This window comes from Electrophorus electricus, chromosome 8 (assembly GCF_041902795.1).
Source record: "Electrophorus electricus isolate QZ-2024a chromosome 8, ASM4190279v1, whole genome shotgun sequence".
NCBI classification, from domain to species: domain Eukaryota; kingdom Metazoa; phylum Chordata; class Actinopteri; order Gymnotiformes; family Gymnotidae; genus Electrophorus; species Electrophorus electricus.
In genome coordinates, this window is record NC_137504.1 from 23,345,926 (window position 1) to 23,367,541 (window position 21,616).

Genomic DNA, 21,616 nt, shown 5'->3' on the forward strand with positions numbered 1-21,616 from the left:
AACTGTCCTGAGGCAGAGCTTACAAGTGACCATCAGCTTGGCAAACACCAAGAACCAAGGTGATCTGAAGGGAGAGCGAGCGTGAGAGTCAGATGAGGGGTTACTGGGCCATGAAAGCAGAGGCTGACCACAAAAGAAAGGTCACAAGAGGGGTAGGCTTTTGGAAGTTTGTGCATTTTGGTAAGGTGGGGGCTTAAATCAAAGCTTTATATGCCTCATCCTGTACCAAAAGGAAACGGCAGGGTTGCTGGTAGCCTGATCCACCCCGAGCACCATGAAGCTGGGGAGAGGGCAAGAAGGCTGAAGGAGCCTCATTGTGTGGCCAAGAGAGGGAGTAAATTTTGGGGGAGGTTTGGGTTACTTGGTGGGAGCTTTGACATTGTGGACGAAAGGAGAGAAAAATAGGACCAAATGTTAAGCAATAGATTGTGGTGAGAGGAGGGGTATAGGATGGAAATTGAGATATTAGATGACCTGGCTGGGTGTTTGGCCAGGACCTTCTCTCTCTTCCAGAGTTGGGCCTGGTAGACCTACCAGAACAGCGCTGGTACTCCACATTACATTTGACCCCTTTCCCACGGAAACGGTTCCTTGCCTCTACAGTTCCTCGTTGTACCTGTTGACATTATGGTAATTCAGTCAGCCTGATTTTGATCTACCAGTTTTCAGGTGGCTGATGGACCTGATGATTTGTTGCTGCTTGACTCCTATCAGACACTTGACTCCTACACCCAAACAGTGGAGTTAGGGCTTATCTTTAAGCCAGTCTCAGTCCGTTCTTTGTGGCAAAGAAACTGACTCAGACGATGCAGAGCCATCTCTGTTGAGCTGACCTATTGCACAACCACCAGGCTGCTGTTCAGGAAGAAGAATGAGAGAAAGATGGGCATGAAAGACATGGGACGATGTGTTTTATTAGCAAACTCATTACATCATACAAAACTCAAGACTGAGAGAAGATAGGAATCATAATCATACTCTCTCGTGCCCTCTCTTCTTCTCCAACCCTTGTTTTTATCCTTCGACATACCGCAGGATGAGTCAAGTCAAACCAGCTAGTTAGGATATTGTTATACTCTTTATCATCTTTTATGTCTTCTTGCATAAGGGATTGGTCAAGAATATGGGTGCATTTACACAACAAGGCAACAAGGTGTAAAATAATCCTCCACTGGGACTCCCACGTTGGTCATAGGGAATCCAGGTTCGGCCTTCTGTCCGACAGGTTTTCACACGTCCAGCCCCCTTCTGGTTTCTGGTTACCTCCACTGTCCCTCCAGAAACAAAGCTGCGTCTGACTCCCATCTTTCTTCCCAGACCCTATCACCATGGATTCACCAGCACTTCTCCCCACCTCTCTGTTCTATCTCTGCACCACATCTATGGAAAGTAGCTCCCTCGGAGACTGACCTGGCCCTATGTGCATGGTTGCAAATGAAGCTATCCTTAGTTAGTGCAAGGAACCAAGCAGAACAGGAGAGGGAGCACTCACACGCATCACACAGTCGTTGACTCACACACATAGACTTTGAGTGTCCTGATTGACTCATGTTAATGCTGTAGTTTTATTCCCTGCTTCTTTTTACAAACAAAGAAAGTTTTTTTTACACATCTTTTTTTTCTTTTGTAAGTAAATGCCCCAAGGGTGAGCAGAAGAGCTTCACATTTGCCTGAAGAGATGCTGTGGAAAATGCAGTGTCTATGAAGACCTGTAGCCTAAGGAACTAATTTGACATTTTCTTCAGAATTTATTTTTGCTCTATCCACACTTATTTACTTGCTTACCTACCACTAAGCATCAACTTGCACTTTCTCTTTCTTTTATCCTCACTATCTATCCTCACCACTCCTCTTACTCTGCCCTCTTGCTCTCCCTCCCTCTATTGAAAAAATCTCACCCTCTTCTCCATACCCACCCCCCTCCGTCTCCAACCTCCTAACTCCCACCTCCCACCCCCCCAAAAAAAGATCTCAGATTAACTTTAACACTAGCCGTGGTGCTAAAAGGTAGCACCAGCTTCAGTGGCTACTGGCTTGCAGCACGGCAGTAAAGGAACTCACACACAAACACTCGTTCCTCTCTTCTCTCATCCCGGGATCACTTTCTTCAGCCTCTCGCTCTTAAAAAATCAAACAGGTGCCGCGAGCGTGGATTGGGCTGGGGTTCACCAGTCTCCTTCTCCTCGGTAATCCCACAGAATTGGACCATCAGAGTGCTCTTGTGTGAGGGGAGATTTAGGAGTGCTTTCTTGGGCCACACTCCCCCTCCCTTTCCCTTCCTCCTGTCCCTGCACAGAACTTCCCCACTCCTCAGCCTGTGTGGATGGTACCCAGTCGGGTCTGGAAGGCTGATGCCACAGGTGAGGTGCTGAACTTCCGTCCTCTGAAGGCAGGTGAGTGGATTCTTACCTTAGTCCTTTCCCGCACCTCTGCACAATCTCTCAACCAAGTGATTTCTGAGCAGTAGTCTTGTGATCCTGCAGTCTTTTAGGACAAGCCCTTAACAAGCATTGCTTATCTTTCTTTATCATTGATTCTAACAGGAGGTGTCCAGGTTTCCACTCTCTCTTTCTACCCCTGTCTCTGTGCTGTTTGGAACCACACTTAACACATCAATATGTAAATCATCAGTTTTATCTGTCAATAAGTATCCCAGTGATTTTGATAGCATCTATCTTCAGTATTAATAGCAGCCTTAAAGTGTCATGAGGAAGACAAATCGTGGTGAGATCAGTTTCTCACAAGGTTAGCCAAATTAACCCTGTTAGCTCATGTAATGTGATGTGGAAAGAGATGGCATCTTTCACAATCTCTTGTGGTGCACTCGGCACTGTCACCAAACACCAATTTCATCTGCACAGAGGACATCAGACATGAGCATGTGGCTCAAACCCCACACTCTGTCTGGAAGACTAGGTTTCAGATATGCTGGCAGGTGGGGATTTGTACATGTTTGTAATGAAAGAGCTGCTGCCATGCTTGCACTAGTATCAATGAAATAATCCAGGAATTGTATGACTCATTGGGGTTTATGTAACTATTTTGTTAGTCGCCACTGTAGGAATGGTAGTTAGAGCCAGGCTGGCCTAAAGTCAGTTGCTTATGTGATTGCAAAAATAAATTTGGGGCACTTTAAAGGCAATCTCATAATTAATATCAATCCATGAATTGGCTAACAACTAAGTGAAACCTTGATTTCAAAGCATCAGCAAAATTTGATACATAGTTATAATCAAATGCATTTCATATGTATATAGTCAGTGGCACATTTTTTGTTGCCTTGGCTTTGCACACCAGCATACTGGATTTCAAATGATACAATGAATGACAGCTTTGAGTCCAGGGTGTGCACACCATATCAAATATGTAGAAGTGACAGACCTTTGTACGCATAGTCATTAGTCCCATCTTAGATGACTAAAATAGATGAACAGTTTTGTAATGTTATTTGTATTGTTATTTGACCAGAGAACAAACAAAAGCTGATGAGCTGATTCTAGATATGGCATATGGAATTTGAGTCCTCTGTTGTTGTCTCCCAGTATAAGGACCAAAGGGGTGTCAGCGCCAGTAAAGCAGGACACTGTTATGTTAAATCAATCAGAGTCTCAGCCGAATCATGATGAGTATCAAAACATTTAGCTGCTTGCTACCTTGTCAAAAAGCATGAAAATACTAGCCGCCTTTGAGGCTATGACAGTGCATGGGTGCAGCATCTTGATGGTTTAGATCCAACCAAATGCCTCAAGACCAAACAGTGGAATATTCTGGTTGGGACAGTGATCTGAGTCAAAACGTACCAAGGATTATTTCACTTAGTAAAGATTTTCATTCATGGGGTGGGTGTGTGGAGAGGCATTAAAAGGATGCAGGGGCATATTAAAAGAATTTGTCTATGTTTCAGTCAATATAGATATAAATGCCCTAAACAACAAAAGAATATTACTGCCAAGTAATGTTATAATATCAAACTGATGTAGTTTTACTGGACTAAAGCTGTGTGCCCTGTATGGTTGTTTCAATACTAAATTGATTACTTAATGCTACACAATTACATAACTAGAGATATCTCAAAAACAGAGCACAATACATTATTACATTCTTTTTTTAGAATGCTCTGTATTGGAATGACATAACACAAAATTATTAACGAGAAAAGATTCAATTATGTTTATTTTACAAAGTACTCAATCAAACTGTTTTCATTGTTCTTCTATGTCATATGACAGTAAAGAAGTGCTGTGCTATGTTAATGAATTGGGGAACATTTATGTACTATCTGGCATGAAAGAACCATAGAACCATGTGTCAGACTTCAAATGGACAGAGACTGATGAATAATTGTATGATAGGCTGTAAACATTATGACAATTTGTGAGCCAAGACCACCACAGAAAGCATACCTTAGCAATCTACTTTATCCCACAATGGAGATAACTGAATGTAAAAAAAAAACCCCTTCAATTCTAAAATTACTTTTTTAAATAATAATTTATAATTAGTCTGTTGAAGCAGTAAACCATCACTCAGTACATCTGTCTTTGATCATTATAGAGTTAAAGACGATAAGGTTTTTTTGTAGTTGTTGTTTATTTGTTTTTGTATCATTGTTTTTGTACCATTAACCTGTTGCCTAAAAGTCTATATAGTTGTAAAATTATACCTAGTAAATTGTATATCTAGGTTGGATGGGCTCTGTTATGATTTATTCCCAGTTTTGCTATTTTCATCTACTCATTTAATTTTTGATATATCTCTCAAAAAATATCCCATTGCTCACTAGAATGTCACTAACATGTTTTCCCGAGGTTTGGCGGAAATTAAATGTCATTTCTTTGAGATTTCTATCAAAGCCTGAATTAATTCCAGAAAAACTGTACTTTTTGGGAAAAAGTTTTCAAATTCAAGGGGACTGAAACTCAAACTTGCGTCCCTCAGGGTTGCCGAAAAGACTGTGGCAACTTAAGCCTTCTCAATTAGACCCATTAGCTGAACTGCTCTCGTCCCCTTCCCTGAAGCCACTGAGACATGGCACACAAACACACGGTAATGGGCCCCTGCAGACGATGGAGAGCACCGGGTCTGAGACGCTGCCACAGGTTTGCTGGCTGCGTAGAGTCCTAGAACTGCTCCTCCTTAGTCCACTCACAGTGGTGCTGGTGAACGTGATCCCCACACATTGTTCCCTATCGCATAATGGGACCTTTTCAGCAAAGGAGCAATGGGCCCACCCTGGTGGGGGAGAGAGGGGGAGAGGGCCCTGGGGGGGACCTGGGAGACTGCTCTTAATAAAACCAGGGAAGATTAGAAAGGCACTGGACTTGGTTTATTTGATTTTGTAATGTCCTTATATAAGTGTTTGATGGTTCCTTTCACATGTAATTTATGGGCTATTTAAGAAAATTACTGATATCCATTATTAAAATTGTGTGACATTCACTGTCACTGCAGAAATAAAGTTGTAGTTCAGAACATTCAGAATATACTGTATGTGTGTGCACTTTAGGTCTTTAGGATGGTCAGTACAAGCACCTTAGTCTCTCTGCTCCAGCTTTTCAGCACTCTTGCTCCTGGAGGAGGTATGTCATATTAATGTATATAAATATCCTGCTGCCTGTATCTGAATAACACAGCAGTTATTTACAATTATAGTGCTATTAGATTGTGTTAATTATTGCATTAAATATCTGTGAACGATAACTATATCAATAAATCACTGTAAAGTTTAGGCCAAAAAATGCTATTGCAGCACTATTTAAACGCCTTCAGCATGGCGTGGAGGGATGTGAATAAAAATAAATAAATACAAAAGGTTCTCTAAAGACCGCCAACCTGACTCTCATTGGTGTTCTATAACAGCTCTCTCAGATTGCCAAAAACTATATATTCTAAAATCAGTTTATATTAACACCATCTAAATGATCTGGTATGGGCAGACAGATTATAATGAATTGTTCTCACACACTGTCCTCTGTGTAGCTTTCTCTCAGGATCTGCTGTACCCTTTTGGGCCAGCCTATAGGGACTTAGAAACCCCAAAGATGGATGATGGCAGTTCATCAGAAGTTCCTTTACAAATGCCATTTGTCTTCTTTAACATCCCCTACCGCACCATATATGTGAGTCTAACAAGAAATAAGCTGTTTGTATCACCATATTTCTTGCATCAATTTTGCATTTACGTGGTGCAAACATATTGTAGATGTATATCATATCAAACTGATGTGTGTGTTTGCACGACTAGAAATATTTTATGTTCTCTGTTCATCTCGGCCATCCACTTCACCCATGTACTCACATTTCTAAATAAATATTAATTTAGTAATGTTCAACAGTGCCTCCCACCCCACAGGTTAACAACAATGGAGTGATCTCCTTCAGTGTTCAGGTGAGCCAGTTCACTCCTGAGGCTTTCCCCCTCAGTGACAGCCGGTCCTTTATTGCTCCCTTATGGGCGGATGTGCACAACGGTATCCGTGGGGATGTGTATTACCGCGAGTCCACGGACCCGGAGATCCTTGAGAGAGCTACTCAGGATGTCAGGAAGTATTTTAAAAGCATGGCTTCCTTCACCGCCACCTGGGTCTTCATTGCCACCTGGAACCAAGTCACCTTCTATGGAGGCAGCCAGACAACACCGGTAAAGAAAAGAAAGAATAGCAAGAGCATAGAAGAGAAACAACAGGAAGGTGTTCCTCTGAAGGTCACACTCATATCTGTATCTCTGCCTAACCTTTTACTTGGCAAAGATACAGACCCAGATCTGCTACCAATGGGTAAATACTGACAAAGTGACTGCTGATAGTACTACTGGAAGCCTTGAGGAGTTTTGTTACTATTGATTAAATAATTAATAAAGGAAATGATTTAAGTCCATGAAGGGAGTCATCAAGTCCACTGACATTTAATAATGGACATGTTGATAGGACAAGAGAATATATACTAATGTAATGCTTTTCACATTGTATGATGTTTTTAATGAACTCCATCATAATCTGGAGGAACTGCTTAAACTTGTCACAGGTGAATACCTTCCAGTCAGTGTTAATCTCAGATGGCGCAACATATTTTGCCATGTTTAACTATGGGGAAATCACATGGAGTACAGGGACTGCGAGTGGGGGTGATCCTCTTACTGGCCTGGGAGGAACCACTGCACAGGTAACCTCATCTCCCATGGAATGTTTTGCACACAATCTCTTATTTATAAAAGACAGCTTTTATGTGATGTTCAGATAAGATCAGTGAAGGCTATTTGGTGAGGGTTCTATGTTTACGTAACTCCTAAGTTTAGTTAACACAATTCTTTCTGCTATCTCCCCCATTATTGATCTCTCTAGTCAGGTTTTAATGGTGGAGATGTCAGTCACTTCTTCAACCTCCCTGGCTCCCGCTCAAATGAAGTGGTGAACATTGAGGAGACCACAAATGTGAACGTGCCTGGCCGTTGGTTCTTCCGCGTTGACATGGACCAGATAGACCCAGCCAATGGCTGCAGCTATAATGGTAAAAGGAAAGAAGTCTAAGCAAGAAATATTACTCTTCATTCAGAATGTATTTATGAAATTATCCTTTTCTGGTCTTTTTCTCTATCATAATTCAAACATGTCGGAGTACTGGTTACTTTGATTGGACAAGTTTTTCGTATCGATCTATAGATTTTGGTTGTAGTTTTCAAAATGTTTAATGGACATTTTAAGTAAAGGCAACAACATGTCCCTCCTGCTTAGGACGATTTTATCGACGTGGGGAGGTATACTGGCTGTCAGACAAATGTTCTCAGCGCTGCAGATGTCTGGATCTAGACAACGAGGTCATCTGCCATGAGGCTCCATGTGGCCAGCTGGAGACGTGTGAGCAGCTGGAGGGGGCCTACTACTGCCAGCCCACAAGGACCAGCACTTGTGTGGTTTTTGGAGACCCCCACTACCACACCTTTGATGGCTTGCTCTACCATTTCCAAGTAAGTCTGAAAATGCCTGACATAGCAGGTTTTGGTGCTTAAAGTAATACAAACTCTGATTGTTTGTATCATTTGTCATGTGCCAATCAAATAATTTTGATACTTTGATTTTTGTAAGAGACCAAAGGTTTGACATAGATTAGATATATTCTAAAGTTATCAGAATATTCATCACATGGTGCTCTGACATGATTTCCAATCTTCATTTCACCAATCCCTGTAGGGTACGTGTTCTTACCTGTTGGCTCGTCCATGCTGGGAGGTACCTGGTCTTCCATTCTTCAGCATTGAGGCAAAGAATGAAAACCGAGGAATGACTTCTGTGTCCTGGCTGAGAGATGTGACTGTGGAAGTCTATGGTCATCGAGTCACCCTGCCCAAAGGGACCATGGGCACTGTACAGGTGAGTTTCCTTCCTGCCTTTATCCTTTCTGTCTTTTGGAACAATGCCCCATAATGCAAGCTGAAAGGAACTAGAAAGGGTGGAATGAGTTTAATGTTTACACTCCTGTAATATCCTTTTGTGCCAGGTTGTAATCTTTCACTTTTTTCTGCTAATACCTTTTGTTCATCTTCGTGGTTTCAGGTTGACAGCCTCTTGAAGACTCTGCCTGTCCAGCTTCAGCTTGGTGCTGTCAAAGTGTACCAGTCTGGTGTTGCAGTTGCCTTGGAAACTGACTTTGGTCTCTTGGTAACCTATGATGGGCAGCACTATGCTTCCATCTCCCTTCCCAGTTCATACTTCAATAATACGTGTGGCTTGTGTGGTAACTATAATGACGACCCTGCTGATGATCCCGTTTTGCCGGATGGTTCGCTAGCAGAGAGTGTTGTTGAACTGGGTGGAAGCTGGCGAGCAGAACACACTGATTTTCGCTGTACTGATGGTTGCGCCCAGAACTGCAGTTTATGTGAGCCAGCTGCTGAAGCATTCTACTTTCGACCAGATTACTGTGGACTCATTAACAAGACTGATGGTCCCTTCAGAGATTGTCGGGCCATAGTAGACCCCACTGCATTTGTCTACAGCTGTGTGTATGATATGTGCAGCAATCGGGATAACATTACAACTCTCTGCCAGGCTATACAGGCATATGCTCTAGCATGCCAGGCACTGGGTGTTACCATCAGACCCTGGAGATCCCGTACCTTCTGCAGTAAGTTCATCTGCACTTTATGCCTCTTGGAAATGTAATTAATTTAAATGCTGGTTTTACTACGTCTGTCTACATCAGTTATGATTTTCAGTGCTAGTCCATGAACACTGTTTCCCATATTTCTATTTCCCCACTGGCCTGCAGCTTTGACCTGCCCTGAGAACAGCCACTACCAGGTGTGCACCAGTGCTTGCCCTGCTTCCTGCTCGGATCTGACCTCCTACTTGTACTGCACACATCCATGCACGGAAGGCTGCCAATGCGACCAGGGCTTCGTGCTTAGTGGCAGCCGGTGTGTGCGTCACTCTGAGTGTGGCTGTGAGTGCGATGGCCTCTACTATGCTCTCAATGAGACCTTCTGGGCAGGAGAGGGGGGAGAGGTGGGCAGTGAATGTTCTCAGCGCTGCGTGTGCGGCCTGTCAGGCGAGGTCAGCTGCTTTAATGACTCTTGCCGAGAGGGTGAAGTGTGCACATCGGAAGTGGGATTGCTGGGCTGCTACCCTCGTAGAGAGGGCTTGTGCTCATTATCTCAAACATATGTCTTGGCTACGTTTGACGGTTCATCCATGCCATTCCCGGACGAGAGCTCTTTCTACTTGGTGAAGACATTGGGGCGTGTGCCTGCTAACATGTCAGCAGTGGAAGTGAAGATTGGCAGGAAGCTGGTAAATAAGGGTCCCACCTGGAAGAGGCCTGTGGTCATCAGGGTTGCACACCTGGAGACACAGATAGGTGGCAGTGATTTTGATCTTGTTAAGGTTTGTGGAGTCTGTATTTTCTTGAGAATATTCATTCATTAATTTTGCATGCTGTTAATGGTAAGCAACATGGTCTTATTGCCAGTCAATAATTTTCTAGAAGTCTTTTATCTTGACATGCTCATAGGTGACGTTTGTGAGTCTTGTCTAGCTGGTCTCATATTGGTCTCTCTCATCTCCCCTTAGTTAAATGGTGAGCCAGTGGTCCTTCCATATGTCCACCCACTGGAACCTCTTACAGTGTATCGTGCTTCTGGCAATGCTACCGTAGTGGAGTGGACCAGCCTGATCCGAGCCCGTTACACTCGCCAGGGCTTCCTCAATATCACTCTATCAACCCTCTTCTATAACTACACTTGTGGCCTCTGTGGTTTCTTTAATGGAGACCCCATCGACGACTTCCGCCTCCCAAGTGGCAGGCAGGCAGACACAGCAGAACAGTTCATCGAGGGCTGGCGAGCTATCGCAGATGACCTGACGTGCAATGGCGACTGTGACGACCTGTACCGCATGTGCACAGATCTGCGGCTGTACCAGAGCCCTTGGCTGTGTGGCAATATCAACGACCTAGGGAACAGCTCATTCCTGGCCTGCCACTCGGCCGTCAACCCCTCACCCTTCTTCCGGAACTGCCTGTATAACATGTGTGTGAAGCAGGGCAACCGCTCAGCCCTGTGCTCCTCCCTGCAGGCCTATGCTTCAGCATGTCAGGATGCTCAGGTCAATCTGGGGCCATGGAGGAGTGCCACCAACTGTCGTAAGAGGCTTCTCATCTCACAAGCCAGTGTCATCTCAGTGGTGTGTCTATGTTGCAATGGTTTTGACTGTGTCTTTTGTCTCTCCCTTCTAGCGCTGCCCTGCACAGAGAACAGCCACTTTGATGAGTGCACCACTGCATGCCCCCTCACCTGCGAGAACTTGGACAAGCCCGAGGAGCCGTGCCTGTTCCCCTGCTCAGAAGGCTGCCAGTGTGAAGAGGGCTTCGCCCTCCGTGATGGACTGTGCGTGGCCCGCAGTGACTGTGGCTGTTTCTACCTGGGCCGACAGCTGGCCACCAATGAGACTTTCTGGACTGATTGGGAATGCCAGGAGCGCTGCTTCTGCAATGGCACTGATAACAGTGTCTACTGCAACTTCTCGCCATGCCAGCCTGAGGAATACTGCCAAGAGAATGAGGGGTTGTTCTTCTGCCAACCTCGGACTGAGGCCATGTGTGTGGTGGCTGGATATGGGCACTTCTTGCCCTTTGGAGGCATCCCATTTGACCTTCAGAGCAGCTGCACCCTTCACTTGGTCACTACAGAGTGTGAGGGGCTGGAAGATGATGCGAATGGAGATGGAGGGCTGGATGGAGGGTTCAGTGCCGAGATGGGACCAGGAGACCTGCCTCAGTTCCAGCTCTCAGCCCGCAACGAGGAGAGAGACACAGGGCAGGCCATCTGGGTGCGAGGCTTTGTGCTGGAGGTGTATGGATATGAGATCGAGGTGTCAAGAAGCTTCAAGCATACAGTAACGGTAAGGGGACGGTGTTGGGTCAGTCTCAACTGCTGATGTTTTATAATGTGGTAACATTTTCAGTAATACCACATATGTTTCTAGAATTTGTTGGAGTGTACTTTGATGCTTATGTATTACGATTGTGATCAAACATTCATCAGACCTGTTCTTCTGTAAGTCAGCCTTCTTAGTTTAGTAATCTTGTGAGTGAGTGTAAGTTAGCCATAAAAGAACGGCCTTACATCTGCGTAAAAGAGGGTTAGTTGCATAATCGCAATAATTCATCATAATATATAAATGATTCACATTTTCTGAAGGTCAAGTACTTCTTAGTTATTTTTAATCAAGCAGATGGGCCCGGAGACAAAAGAACACTTTCTACTTTGGAAACATGAGTAATATCTGATTTCAATTGCTGTCTGTTAACAAGGTGGAGCAAAGTCTCAGAAAGGTAGACACCTGAGTGATGGTTGGAAGAGGTTCACAACAGCATCTAAAGGGCTTAAGAACTTTAGATGAAATAAAGAGAAGCAAGAGAGAAGCAAGGAAAAATTGAGAAGACTGTTCTCAGGGACTCCCTCTGTAATGCAAGATCAGAGGAGGGAGAAATGGATGGAGGGTGAAGGACAAAGATGCAGAAATTGAAATATAGTATGGGAACTGCTGGAGGGACAGAAAAGGACTTAGTGTGCTCATATTAGTACTAACAATAGAAACATGGACTCTCTCTCTCTCTCTCTCTCTCTCTCTCTCTCTCTCTCTCTCTCTCTCTCTCTCTCTTTCCACAAGGTGAATAAAGAGCGTTTGTACCTGCCTCTGAAATTGGGCCCAGCAAAAGTCAACATATACACTCTTGGCATACAGTTACTGGTGGAGACTGACTTTGGACTGAAGGTAAAGTCATTTCTTTATTTGAAATAATATAAAGCAGCTACGCTGCCCAAATAATGGATGTTCAACTGTATATTCCCATTTAACATGTAACAATATCAGAGTTTAAAACTTTATAACCTTCTCCCTTTTTCTAGGTGGCATTTGACTGGAACACCCTACTTCTGCTTTTTCTGCCCCGGAGTCTCTTTAATGCCACCTGTGGGCTGTGCCAAGGAATGCCCATCTCTGGCCCCACCCTCAGTGTCAGTGACTGGGCCATGACATGGGCGGAGCGTGACACCTTCTGTCAGGTGGGCTGCGGTGACTCCTGCCCTCGTTGTGGATTGGTCGAAAGAGGTCTGGCAGCCGATGTGCCCGCTCCTGTGCAGACAATTGATGCTGTCAGCAGCAGTGATGTCGATAGTGCTAACCCAGGCAACCGATTCCACCTGGCTGAGGGCTTGTATGTTTATGTTGAACCAGAAGCGGTTAGACTATGTGGACTTATTATTGATCGTGGAGGTGTATTTGCACGGTGCCACAGCAAGGTGGCACCAGCATACTTTTACCAGAGCTGCCTGCAGGACACGTGCATGGACCAGGGCGCACGAGAGACCATCTGTAATTGGCTGCAGATCTATACCAGTACCTGTCAGACACAGGGAGTGGCTGTGATTGGCTGGAGGAGCTCTACACCATGTGGTGAGACTAACAGTATACACACCATGTATATATATATATATATATATATATATATATATATATATATATATATATATATATATATTGTCAGTATCCTCTAACACCCTGAATGAAACACTGCTATGACCATTAGAAACATTGCCTATCTTTGAAATATGTCAAATATGTGATAGATGAAATAGATGAAACAGTCATTTAAAAATTAATTTCAGCTTTTACCTCACAAGCAGTTCCAACTTTCCAACCAACTTTCTTGAACTACTCTACCCCCTAAATCCTTACACAGCTTGCTGTATAAAGTCTATCCTTTCCTCATATATAGGTGAGATCTGAACACCACCTGAACTCCTCCCCTGTGCTTTCTGTGTGTGTGTGTGTGTGTGTGTGTGTGTGCGTGCATGTGTTTGCCCAGTGCTGCCATGCCCCATGAACAGCCACTATTCCAGCTGCATCATGCCATGCCAGCCCCAGTGTGCCCCAGTGCGTGGCCAGCGTGACTGTAACCAGCACTGCATGGAGGGCTGCCAGTGCGACCAGGGCTATGTGCTCAACGGCAAGGGCTGTATCCTCAACCAGAACTGTGGCTGCTACAGTGATGGCAAGTACTACGAGGTGAGAGGCAGCCGCCGGGAGATCAACGACACACAGCATGTTCAGTCAGGCCGTAGTGATCTATGGAGGGTAGACCCATGAAGGATTTTACGTGGATACTTAACACAAAAGTTTTTCACATTGTATAAGCTCCTTTATGTTACATATGTCACTATGGAAGGAAACAATGAGAGTGGTTTTATTATAAAGCTAATGTATTATTACTTGTATAGTAATAAAGTATATGGCCTAAAATAACTTCTCTCTTCTCTTTTTCTCTTGCATTTCATCTCTCCCTCTCTCTCTCCTACTCTTGCTCTGCATTTCTCTCCTTTTGTCCACCCTATTATTCTGACTCTATTTTTCTCTCTCTTCTTCTCTCTTTTCCTTTAATATCTCCCCTCATTCTCCTCCTGCATATTACTCCGCATTTCTCTGTTTGCCTTTCCTTTGCCTTTTCTTTGCCTCGCTCCTCCTCCCCCTGTCTTACTCCCCCCACCCCCAGCCCAAGCAGCTATTCTGGACTAGTGACTGTACCAAGCGCTGCCAGTGTATCGGCCGTAACCTGGTGCAGTGCAACCCCCGGCGCTGCAAGGCAGATGAGGATTGCGCTCTCCGCCATGGCGTGCGTGGCTGCTTCGCCCGCCGTGGCCAGCACTGCGTGGCGTCCGGTGGCGGTGTCTTCCGCACATTCGATGGCGCCTCGCTGCGCCTGCCCGCCTCCTGCTCCTTCGTGCTCTCCACCATCTGCCACAAGCTGCCCGAGCTCTCCTTCCAGCTCATCGCCAACTTTGACAAGTGGAGCACACCCAACCTCACCACCATCTCGCACGCCTACCTCTACATCAATGAGGAGAACATCCTCATCTCTGGCAACACCGTCAAGGTCTGCGAAAATGGTGTCACTTGTAACTTGTGGGTTTATGTTCATGCTGCTATGAAAAAGCAAGGGAAAGGGTGTCTGAACACGCTAACTTTTGTGGTGATGAAATGGTGCTGATTATTTTGTGATCTTATGAGTGGAATGATAATCCTCTCTCTATTTCTCTGTGTTTCTCTTTGTCTCTTTCTCAGGTAAATGGGACGCCTGTATCTGTGCCCTTCGTGACCGGTCTGATGACCAGAGTCTCCACATCTGAAGGCTTCCTGGTGATCGATACACCACAGGACATCCAGGTTCGGTACAATCGCTTCAACACGCTTAGTATCACCATGGGACCACGGCTGCAGAACAAGGTGTGCGGTCTATGTGGGAACTTCAACGGGGATCCCACTGATGATTACATAACTTCTCGTGGCAAGCCGGCCATGAGTGCCCTGGAGCTCGCCCAGAGCTGGAAAACCAATGGAATGCAGAATAGGTGTGTGTGTGTGTGTGTGCGTGCATGCGTGCGTGTGTTCAGTCAATCTCACCATCTCTCTCTCTCTCTCTTACATACACACATACTTTTATCTTCACAGTCTCTGCCTCCTCTGTGTCTTTTGTAGCTGTGATGAGACTCAGTATGTGGCCCTGGCCCAGTCATGCGACAACACGGCAGTACTGGACCTCCAGGGGGAGGACAGCTGTTTGAAGCTCACCCACCTGAAGGGCTTCTTCCAGCCCTGCCACGGTCTGCTAGATCCACACCCCTTCTACCAGTCCTGCTACCTGGACGGCTGCTACAACCACCGCAGGGCCCAGGTGTGCGGCTCCATGGCTGCCTATGCAGAGGCCTGCCGGTCCTTCGGCACGCTTACCACCAAGTGGATCGCCCAGGAGAACTGCTGTAAGGGGATGCTACCACCTGCAGGACAGGATGGGAAGTGCAGGGGTGGGGAAGGAGTGAGGGTTCAAGGGCTGAAGGGAGTGAAGAAAGAGTTTAAATATTGAAAATATGGATGGAGACATTGAATAGATATGCAGGGGTGTACCTGAAACTGCAGCAAAGTTCGTTACATGGGTGCTTGTGTGCAGGTTCAGTGGGTGTGTTTGTTCCATAAGTGTGTGTGTGTGTGTGTGTGTGTGTGTGTGTGTGTGTGTGTGTGTGTGTGTGTGTGTGTGTGTGGGTGGGTGCTATCTTTGTGCCTGGCATGTCTTTAGCAGAATGGATCTATGACCCCTGTGCAGGAGAGATCTGCACGAACAACACATGTGAGCAGGAGAACGGAGGAGACCTATGTGGCTGCCCCGAGCTACCCAGCACTGAAATCAGTAAGCTAGCCCCACCTCCAAAGCCAGCACAGGCCACCATATGTAAGAGCAGTGTTTGAGTCTTCCATATGTGTGAGCTTTCATTCCTGAGTCCCTTTCTCCTCGTTACATGCCCAGGTGAAGACGACATCATCCAGGCAGAGGTGACGTGTAAGCACGCCCAGATGGAGGTGTCCATCTCCAAGTGTCGCCTTTTCCAGCTGGGCTTCGAGCGCGAGGACGTGCGCATCAACGACCAGCGCTGTGCCGGCATCGAGGGCGAGGACTTCATCTCCTTCCACATCAACAACACCAAAGGCCACTGCGGCTCCATTGTGCAGGTGAACATGCTCTCTCCCACGCCTTCGGGACGGGCTGCCCCCGACTTGGACATAGCCTGCGGCTGTTCTTAACACTGTGACGTGTGCAAGCGGTGGTGGCTGTGAAACACATAGTTGGGTTTGTGCAGCGTGACTGAAGTGTCGTTGACAAATTCACAATCAGACTCTGAATGTGAATCATAATCAATTTGTATGGTACGCATACGAGGTATTTGATGTAGTGAATGCACACATACCACACAGATTACGTGGACATACTGGACTTTTTAGATGCAGAGAATTGAAAAAATAAAATCTCACTTAAATATAAAGGTACACAATAAAATATAATAAGGAATAATATACATGGATCTTAAATCATATGATACAGTGTTATAAACATATTGCATGATGTAAATTAGACATATTACATTCATTGTAATAATCAAGATATGGTACAGATCATACACTGTGTGCAGTGTAGTGTAGAGATTTTCTCTTATATGATGCAATATAAGAGGTGTTAGGTTTAAGAACTCAGTGCAAGCTGTCCACTGTAGTTACAAGGTGTGTGTTTCAATTTACTGGACCTATTTTACAAAAGTGCTCAAACATGTACTTGGAAGATCTTATGTGTAGTTATTGTACAGACTCCATTTAATGTATGGCATTCACGACCATACTTAAAAATGTCTGTTTGAAGTTGAATAGGGTAATTCTAGCAGTTATACTGAATGTGATCATTCAGGATTCCTAATGGAGAGACAATGTTACATTAGAGTCTTGCAAATAACATAATTTTCATATAGATAAGACAGTAATTTGTTGCTCATCCTTTGTCCCATAATGACCTTGACTGTTTCTCATAATGTAATCTTTTGTATTATGTAGTCATTCTGCTCAAGCATATAATCTGCCATAAGTAATTCGTTTCAAAACCTTGGCAAGAACTACAATTGTGTGTGTGCGCGTCTGTGTTCCTTGTGCCCCTGAATGCACTTTTTTGGTCTTTTTCCGTGCAGTCGAATGGAACACACATCATGTACAAGAACACGGTGTGGATTGAGAGTGTGAACAACACAGGCAATGTGGTGACACGTGATAAGACCATCAACGTGGAGTTCTCCTGTGCCTATGAGCTAGACATTAAGATCTCCCTGGAGACAGTACTTAAGCCCATGCTGAGGTCAGAGGTCAAGCTAGTTCCCTTAAAGAATTACAGAATGGGTTCTATGAATTCCCCTATAGAACATCATTAAATGATTAAATATTAAATATAGTTTACTATTAAATAATATTAGGTAACAATTTTATTAATATTATTATTATGTATAAGATGTGTATAATATCCAAGTATTTGGCATTAATCTTCTGCTGTGTATCTTACATTAGCACCAATTTAAAAGGTAGACTCAAAATGTCTTAGAATGGTGTTCACATCATGTACATGTATTTAGGACTTTGTTGTGTTCCAGTGTTCCAAGCATATTTAAACATAATTAAACATGATTAAACATGTTTAAACATGCTGATCTTCCTCTCTCTCTCTTTCTCTCTCTCTCTCTCCCTCTTTCCTTCTCTCTCTGTATTGTTCTCCAGTGTAATAAACCTGACCTTGCCAACCCAGGAGGGCAACTTCATTACCAAGATGGCTCTGTATAAGAACGCATCATACCGGCAGCCGTACCGTGAGGGCGAGGTTGTGCTGAGCACACGGGATGTGCTCTTTGTGGGCGTGTTTGTGGAGGGCGCTGATGACAGCCAGCTCATCCTCATAGTGAACATGTGCTGGGCCACACCATCCCGATACAGCAGTGACCGCCTCCGCTACATCATCATAGAAAGAGGGTGATACACAAACACACACACACACACATACACACACACACATATACATATATGTATATATATATATATACATACACATACACACATTCACACATGCAAATGCAATACGTAGTGACACACAAGGTGGACAATAAACATGTTTGCAATATGTTCATTTCATCATGTTACTTCTTTCAAATGCAGCTTTCATTTTGCTTTGGAAACATACTGTAATCCCTTTTCTGTGTGTTGGGAGGTCACTGTAGTTACTGTAGTTCCTCAGTGAGTACAGACACGTATCTTCTGCACTGTGAGGCGGTCATGTGGTTTGTTTATCGTTTGTGGTGCTAACCCAGGCCCCTTCCGCTTCCTCCCCCAGCTGTCCCAACATCAAGGACAACACCATCGGCATGGCAGAGAACGGCGTCTCCCTCACCTGCCGTTTCCACGTCACTGTGTTCAAGTTCATCGGGGACTATGACGAGGTGCACCTGCACTGTGACGTCTCGCTGTGCGACTCCGAGACCAATGCGTGCAAAGTGGTGAGTACACACACACACACACACACACACACACACACACAGACGTACACAGGAACACATAAACACACACAAACACAAACACAGGAACATGTAAACACACACAAACACACCCACATGAATACACACACACACACACACACACACACACACACACACACACACACACACACACACAAACTTGTTATGTGAGGTACATTAATTTTCAGGAAAAAACGTTATTAAGTAGTGATTTGAGATTTCTTCTTATAAATGTCATATTCATAGTGTATAGTGAACTCTTTCAGCAAGGTTATTTGTTAACTGGAATTAGTTTTTGCACTGGTGTGTTCCATAGACTCTTAGACCGTAAAAACACATATTTGTGTGTTATGTTTGAGCAGCTAGCTTTGTTGTTTAAACTCATAGAACTGTCCACACAACAGAAGGATCTACTCTGACTACAGTCAGCACAAAGAGCACATACTGTCTGTGGGACCAATCAGAAGACGAGGTATTTTGTGTGTGTGTGTGTATGTGTGTGTGTGTGTGTGTGTGTGTGTGTGTGTGTGTGTGTGTGTCTATAGAAATATTTGTTAATGAGAGTATGTATGTACATATGTCAAAATGTCAAAGAATAGCTGCAATAGGTACAAGGAGTATATAAAAAAGGAGGATAATTACAGTGACCACGTATGTGTTTTCGCTCACCTGTGTGTGTGTGTGTGTGTGTGTGTGTGTGTGTGTGTGTGTGTCTGTGTGTATGTCCATGTGTTTGTGTTGCAGAGTCAGACTGGTGTGAAGAAGATAATGGTGGCTGTGAGCAAATCTGCACCAGTCAGGTGACAGGACCTGTGTGTAGCTGTGTGACTGGAATGCTGCAGAGAGACGGGAAGAGCTGCCGTGGTGAGTCACACATACACACACAAGTACACACAAACATGCACACACACACACACACACACACACACACACACACACACAAACACAAGTAACACACACACAAACACAAATAACACATGTTTATTTAGATTTTGTTTTAATCAAATGAGTAATATTAAAAGATACAAGGAGTTTTCTTCCCATGACTAACTTAAAGTGTTTATTCACTTATTATTAGACTCAAATACTCACTCATCCACCCACAGACAGGCTCAAACACGCACAAACACACATACTCATACCCGTCTCCTCTGCATATTAAATGTCAGTTCAGTTGTCCTTGGATGTCACCCATCTCTGACTGACTGTTCCACTTCCCTGTAACTCTAAACCAAAATTTATCTCTTGCATTCTTTCTGACCAAAAGGCAGAACCATGAGTCATCCAGCTCTCGCACCATTCCCACCTAACATTTGCAAGCCACAACTTGTTGTTTATCTATCTATCTATCTATCTATCTATCTATCTATCTATCTATCTATCTATCTGAAGGTCCGCCTATCTATATTTCCATCCAACTATCTCTTTATCTTTTTATCTTTCTTACCCTTCTCTTTTCCACTGACTCTCTCACTCTCTCCCTCCCTACTTCACTCTTTCCCATCCTCTGAGTATGACCTGCCTCATCTAAAATATTCTATATTTCTCCATAGCTACCAGTTCAAGCCACAGTCTGCGTCCTCTTGTTCCCCTGGTTGCCGTCGGCGTCGGCGTCACACTCCTGATACATACACGCGTCTCTGTGCTCTTTTCCTAACACTCACTGAACCACGGCCACGCGGAGGAGATGGGAGAGGCGGCAACAAATACATTTTAAAATACGAGGGAGGTAAAGAGACAGTGACAGAGAGAGAAGAGGAGTGTATTCAATCACCGCACACTGCAGTCCAAAGAAGGGATACCCATCCCAGCAATTTCCGCCGTCTGCAGAGCACTACGATCGAACACCCCGACGCGTGGGAGTCTGCATGGATGCAGTCACAAAAAGAAAGACCGAAAAACGAGATTTCATCCTACAGTTTGTAAAATAGGTCCACCTTTGAGACGATCGTCCCAAAGAACCTTGCGGTTAACAGTGGCATGTGGTCAGTTACTTCACATGGGAACATGCGCAGCCAAAAAACAGTCAACCTGACATATTAGCAATAGAAAACCAGCTACCGAATATCATACATCTTAATAAGAGAATAAGAGACTAGCGACTTCAGTTTAGTAGTTTATGAACATTCTGTTAAACTCCATGTTGTGGAAGGTCATATTATGATGGGTGGTTAAAAATTCTCAGTGCCAGCAATTATGTGTAATTCATTGTGTTTTTTAAATTGCTCCCTACTCTAATATTCACTTTGCCTTTTTGATGATTATTTAACTTCCCTCTTCCCAACAATGAAGTATTGTTCAGATTAATCTTGGTTCTACATTGAATATATGATGTATTTGGTGTGTTTTAAGTATTTGGAAATGCCACTGATGAGTGACAGATGGATGAAAGATTTCTGTAGACTACCTTTTGCAGACTACTATTTCAGAATCCTCAAATCCTCACGCCCCATAAACACAAGGAAATACAAAATCAACACAGGTATTTTGGATGTTCTCAAGCAGCCTGTTTTACATGGTTAGTAATTAAACTTGTATTGCCCATCTTTTTAAGTGAAGGTGATTCTATTAAATGCACTGTATGTAATACCCAGTAGTTTGGAAATATGACAATTTACCGGGATGCAGGAATGAGTGAATAATTTAAATGGATATGCAATTTAGCATTGACATATCAGAAGACCTGACCTGATGATGTGGAACTACAAAGGGAATGCTTGTAACCAGATGCATGGACACTGTACAAAGTATAGGTCTCCTGTACAATGGTAACGGTAACTTACATGCCAGATTAATGATTAATAACGAAAAGAGAAGCGTCTATACCATCCTTTAACGAGGATGTCTTAGGCTACTGTAGAATTTTTTTAATCGCATTTGTTTGAGAATAAAGAGAGCTCTTCACATCGACTAGCCACTTTGATTCTATTCAGTGAGCTTAGTTAGAAGTATTGCGTGCCAAAAATATATCACTCGCAATCATTGTGTGTGCGTGCGCGCGTTTCTGTGCGTGTGTGCGGGGGTTTGAAACGTCCGCGCCTACGTGTGTGTGTGTGTGTGTGTGTGTGTGTGTGTGTGTGTGAGAGAGAGAGAGAGAGAGAGAGAGAGAGCGTTTGAAACGTGCGCGCCTACGTGTGTGTGTGTGTGTGTGTGTGTGTGTGTGTGTGTGTGTGTGTGTGTGTGTGTGAGAGAGAG

The 21,616-nt window shown here is 44.2% G+C and overlaps 1 protein-coding gene across 1 annotated transcript; it reads left to right on the forward strand.

Annotated features, from left to right (window-relative positions):
• Positions 1 to 4,110: 4,110 nt before the first annotated feature.
• tecta (tectorin alpha) lies at positions 4,111 to 21,308 on the forward strand. Its single transcript, XM_035527090.2, has 25 exons — positions 4,111 to 5,579; positions 5,980 to 6,119; positions 6,353 to 6,640; positions 7,024 to 7,161; positions 7,341 to 7,506; positions 7,731 to 7,963; positions 8,187 to 8,366; positions 8,550 to 9,120; positions 9,265 to 9,878; positions 10,065 to 10,635; positions 10,729 to 11,393; positions 12,165 to 12,269; positions 12,404 to 12,950; positions 13,363 to 13,562; positions 14,047 to 14,427; positions 14,616 to 14,902; positions 15,030 to 15,310; positions 15,625 to 15,735; positions 15,853 to 16,055; positions 17,057 to 17,220; positions 17,634 to 17,882; positions 18,241 to 18,403; positions 18,809 to 18,893; positions 19,166 to 19,285; positions 19,975 to 21,308. Exons 1-25 carry the CDS (start codon positions 5,516 to 5,518, stop codon positions 20,076 to 20,078), a joined length of 6,630 nt encoding a protein of 2,209 aa, XP_035382983.1. The 5' UTR covers positions 4,111 to 5,515; the 3' UTR covers positions 20,079 to 21,308.
• The last annotated feature ends 308 nt before the right edge of the window (positions 21,309 to 21,616 follow it).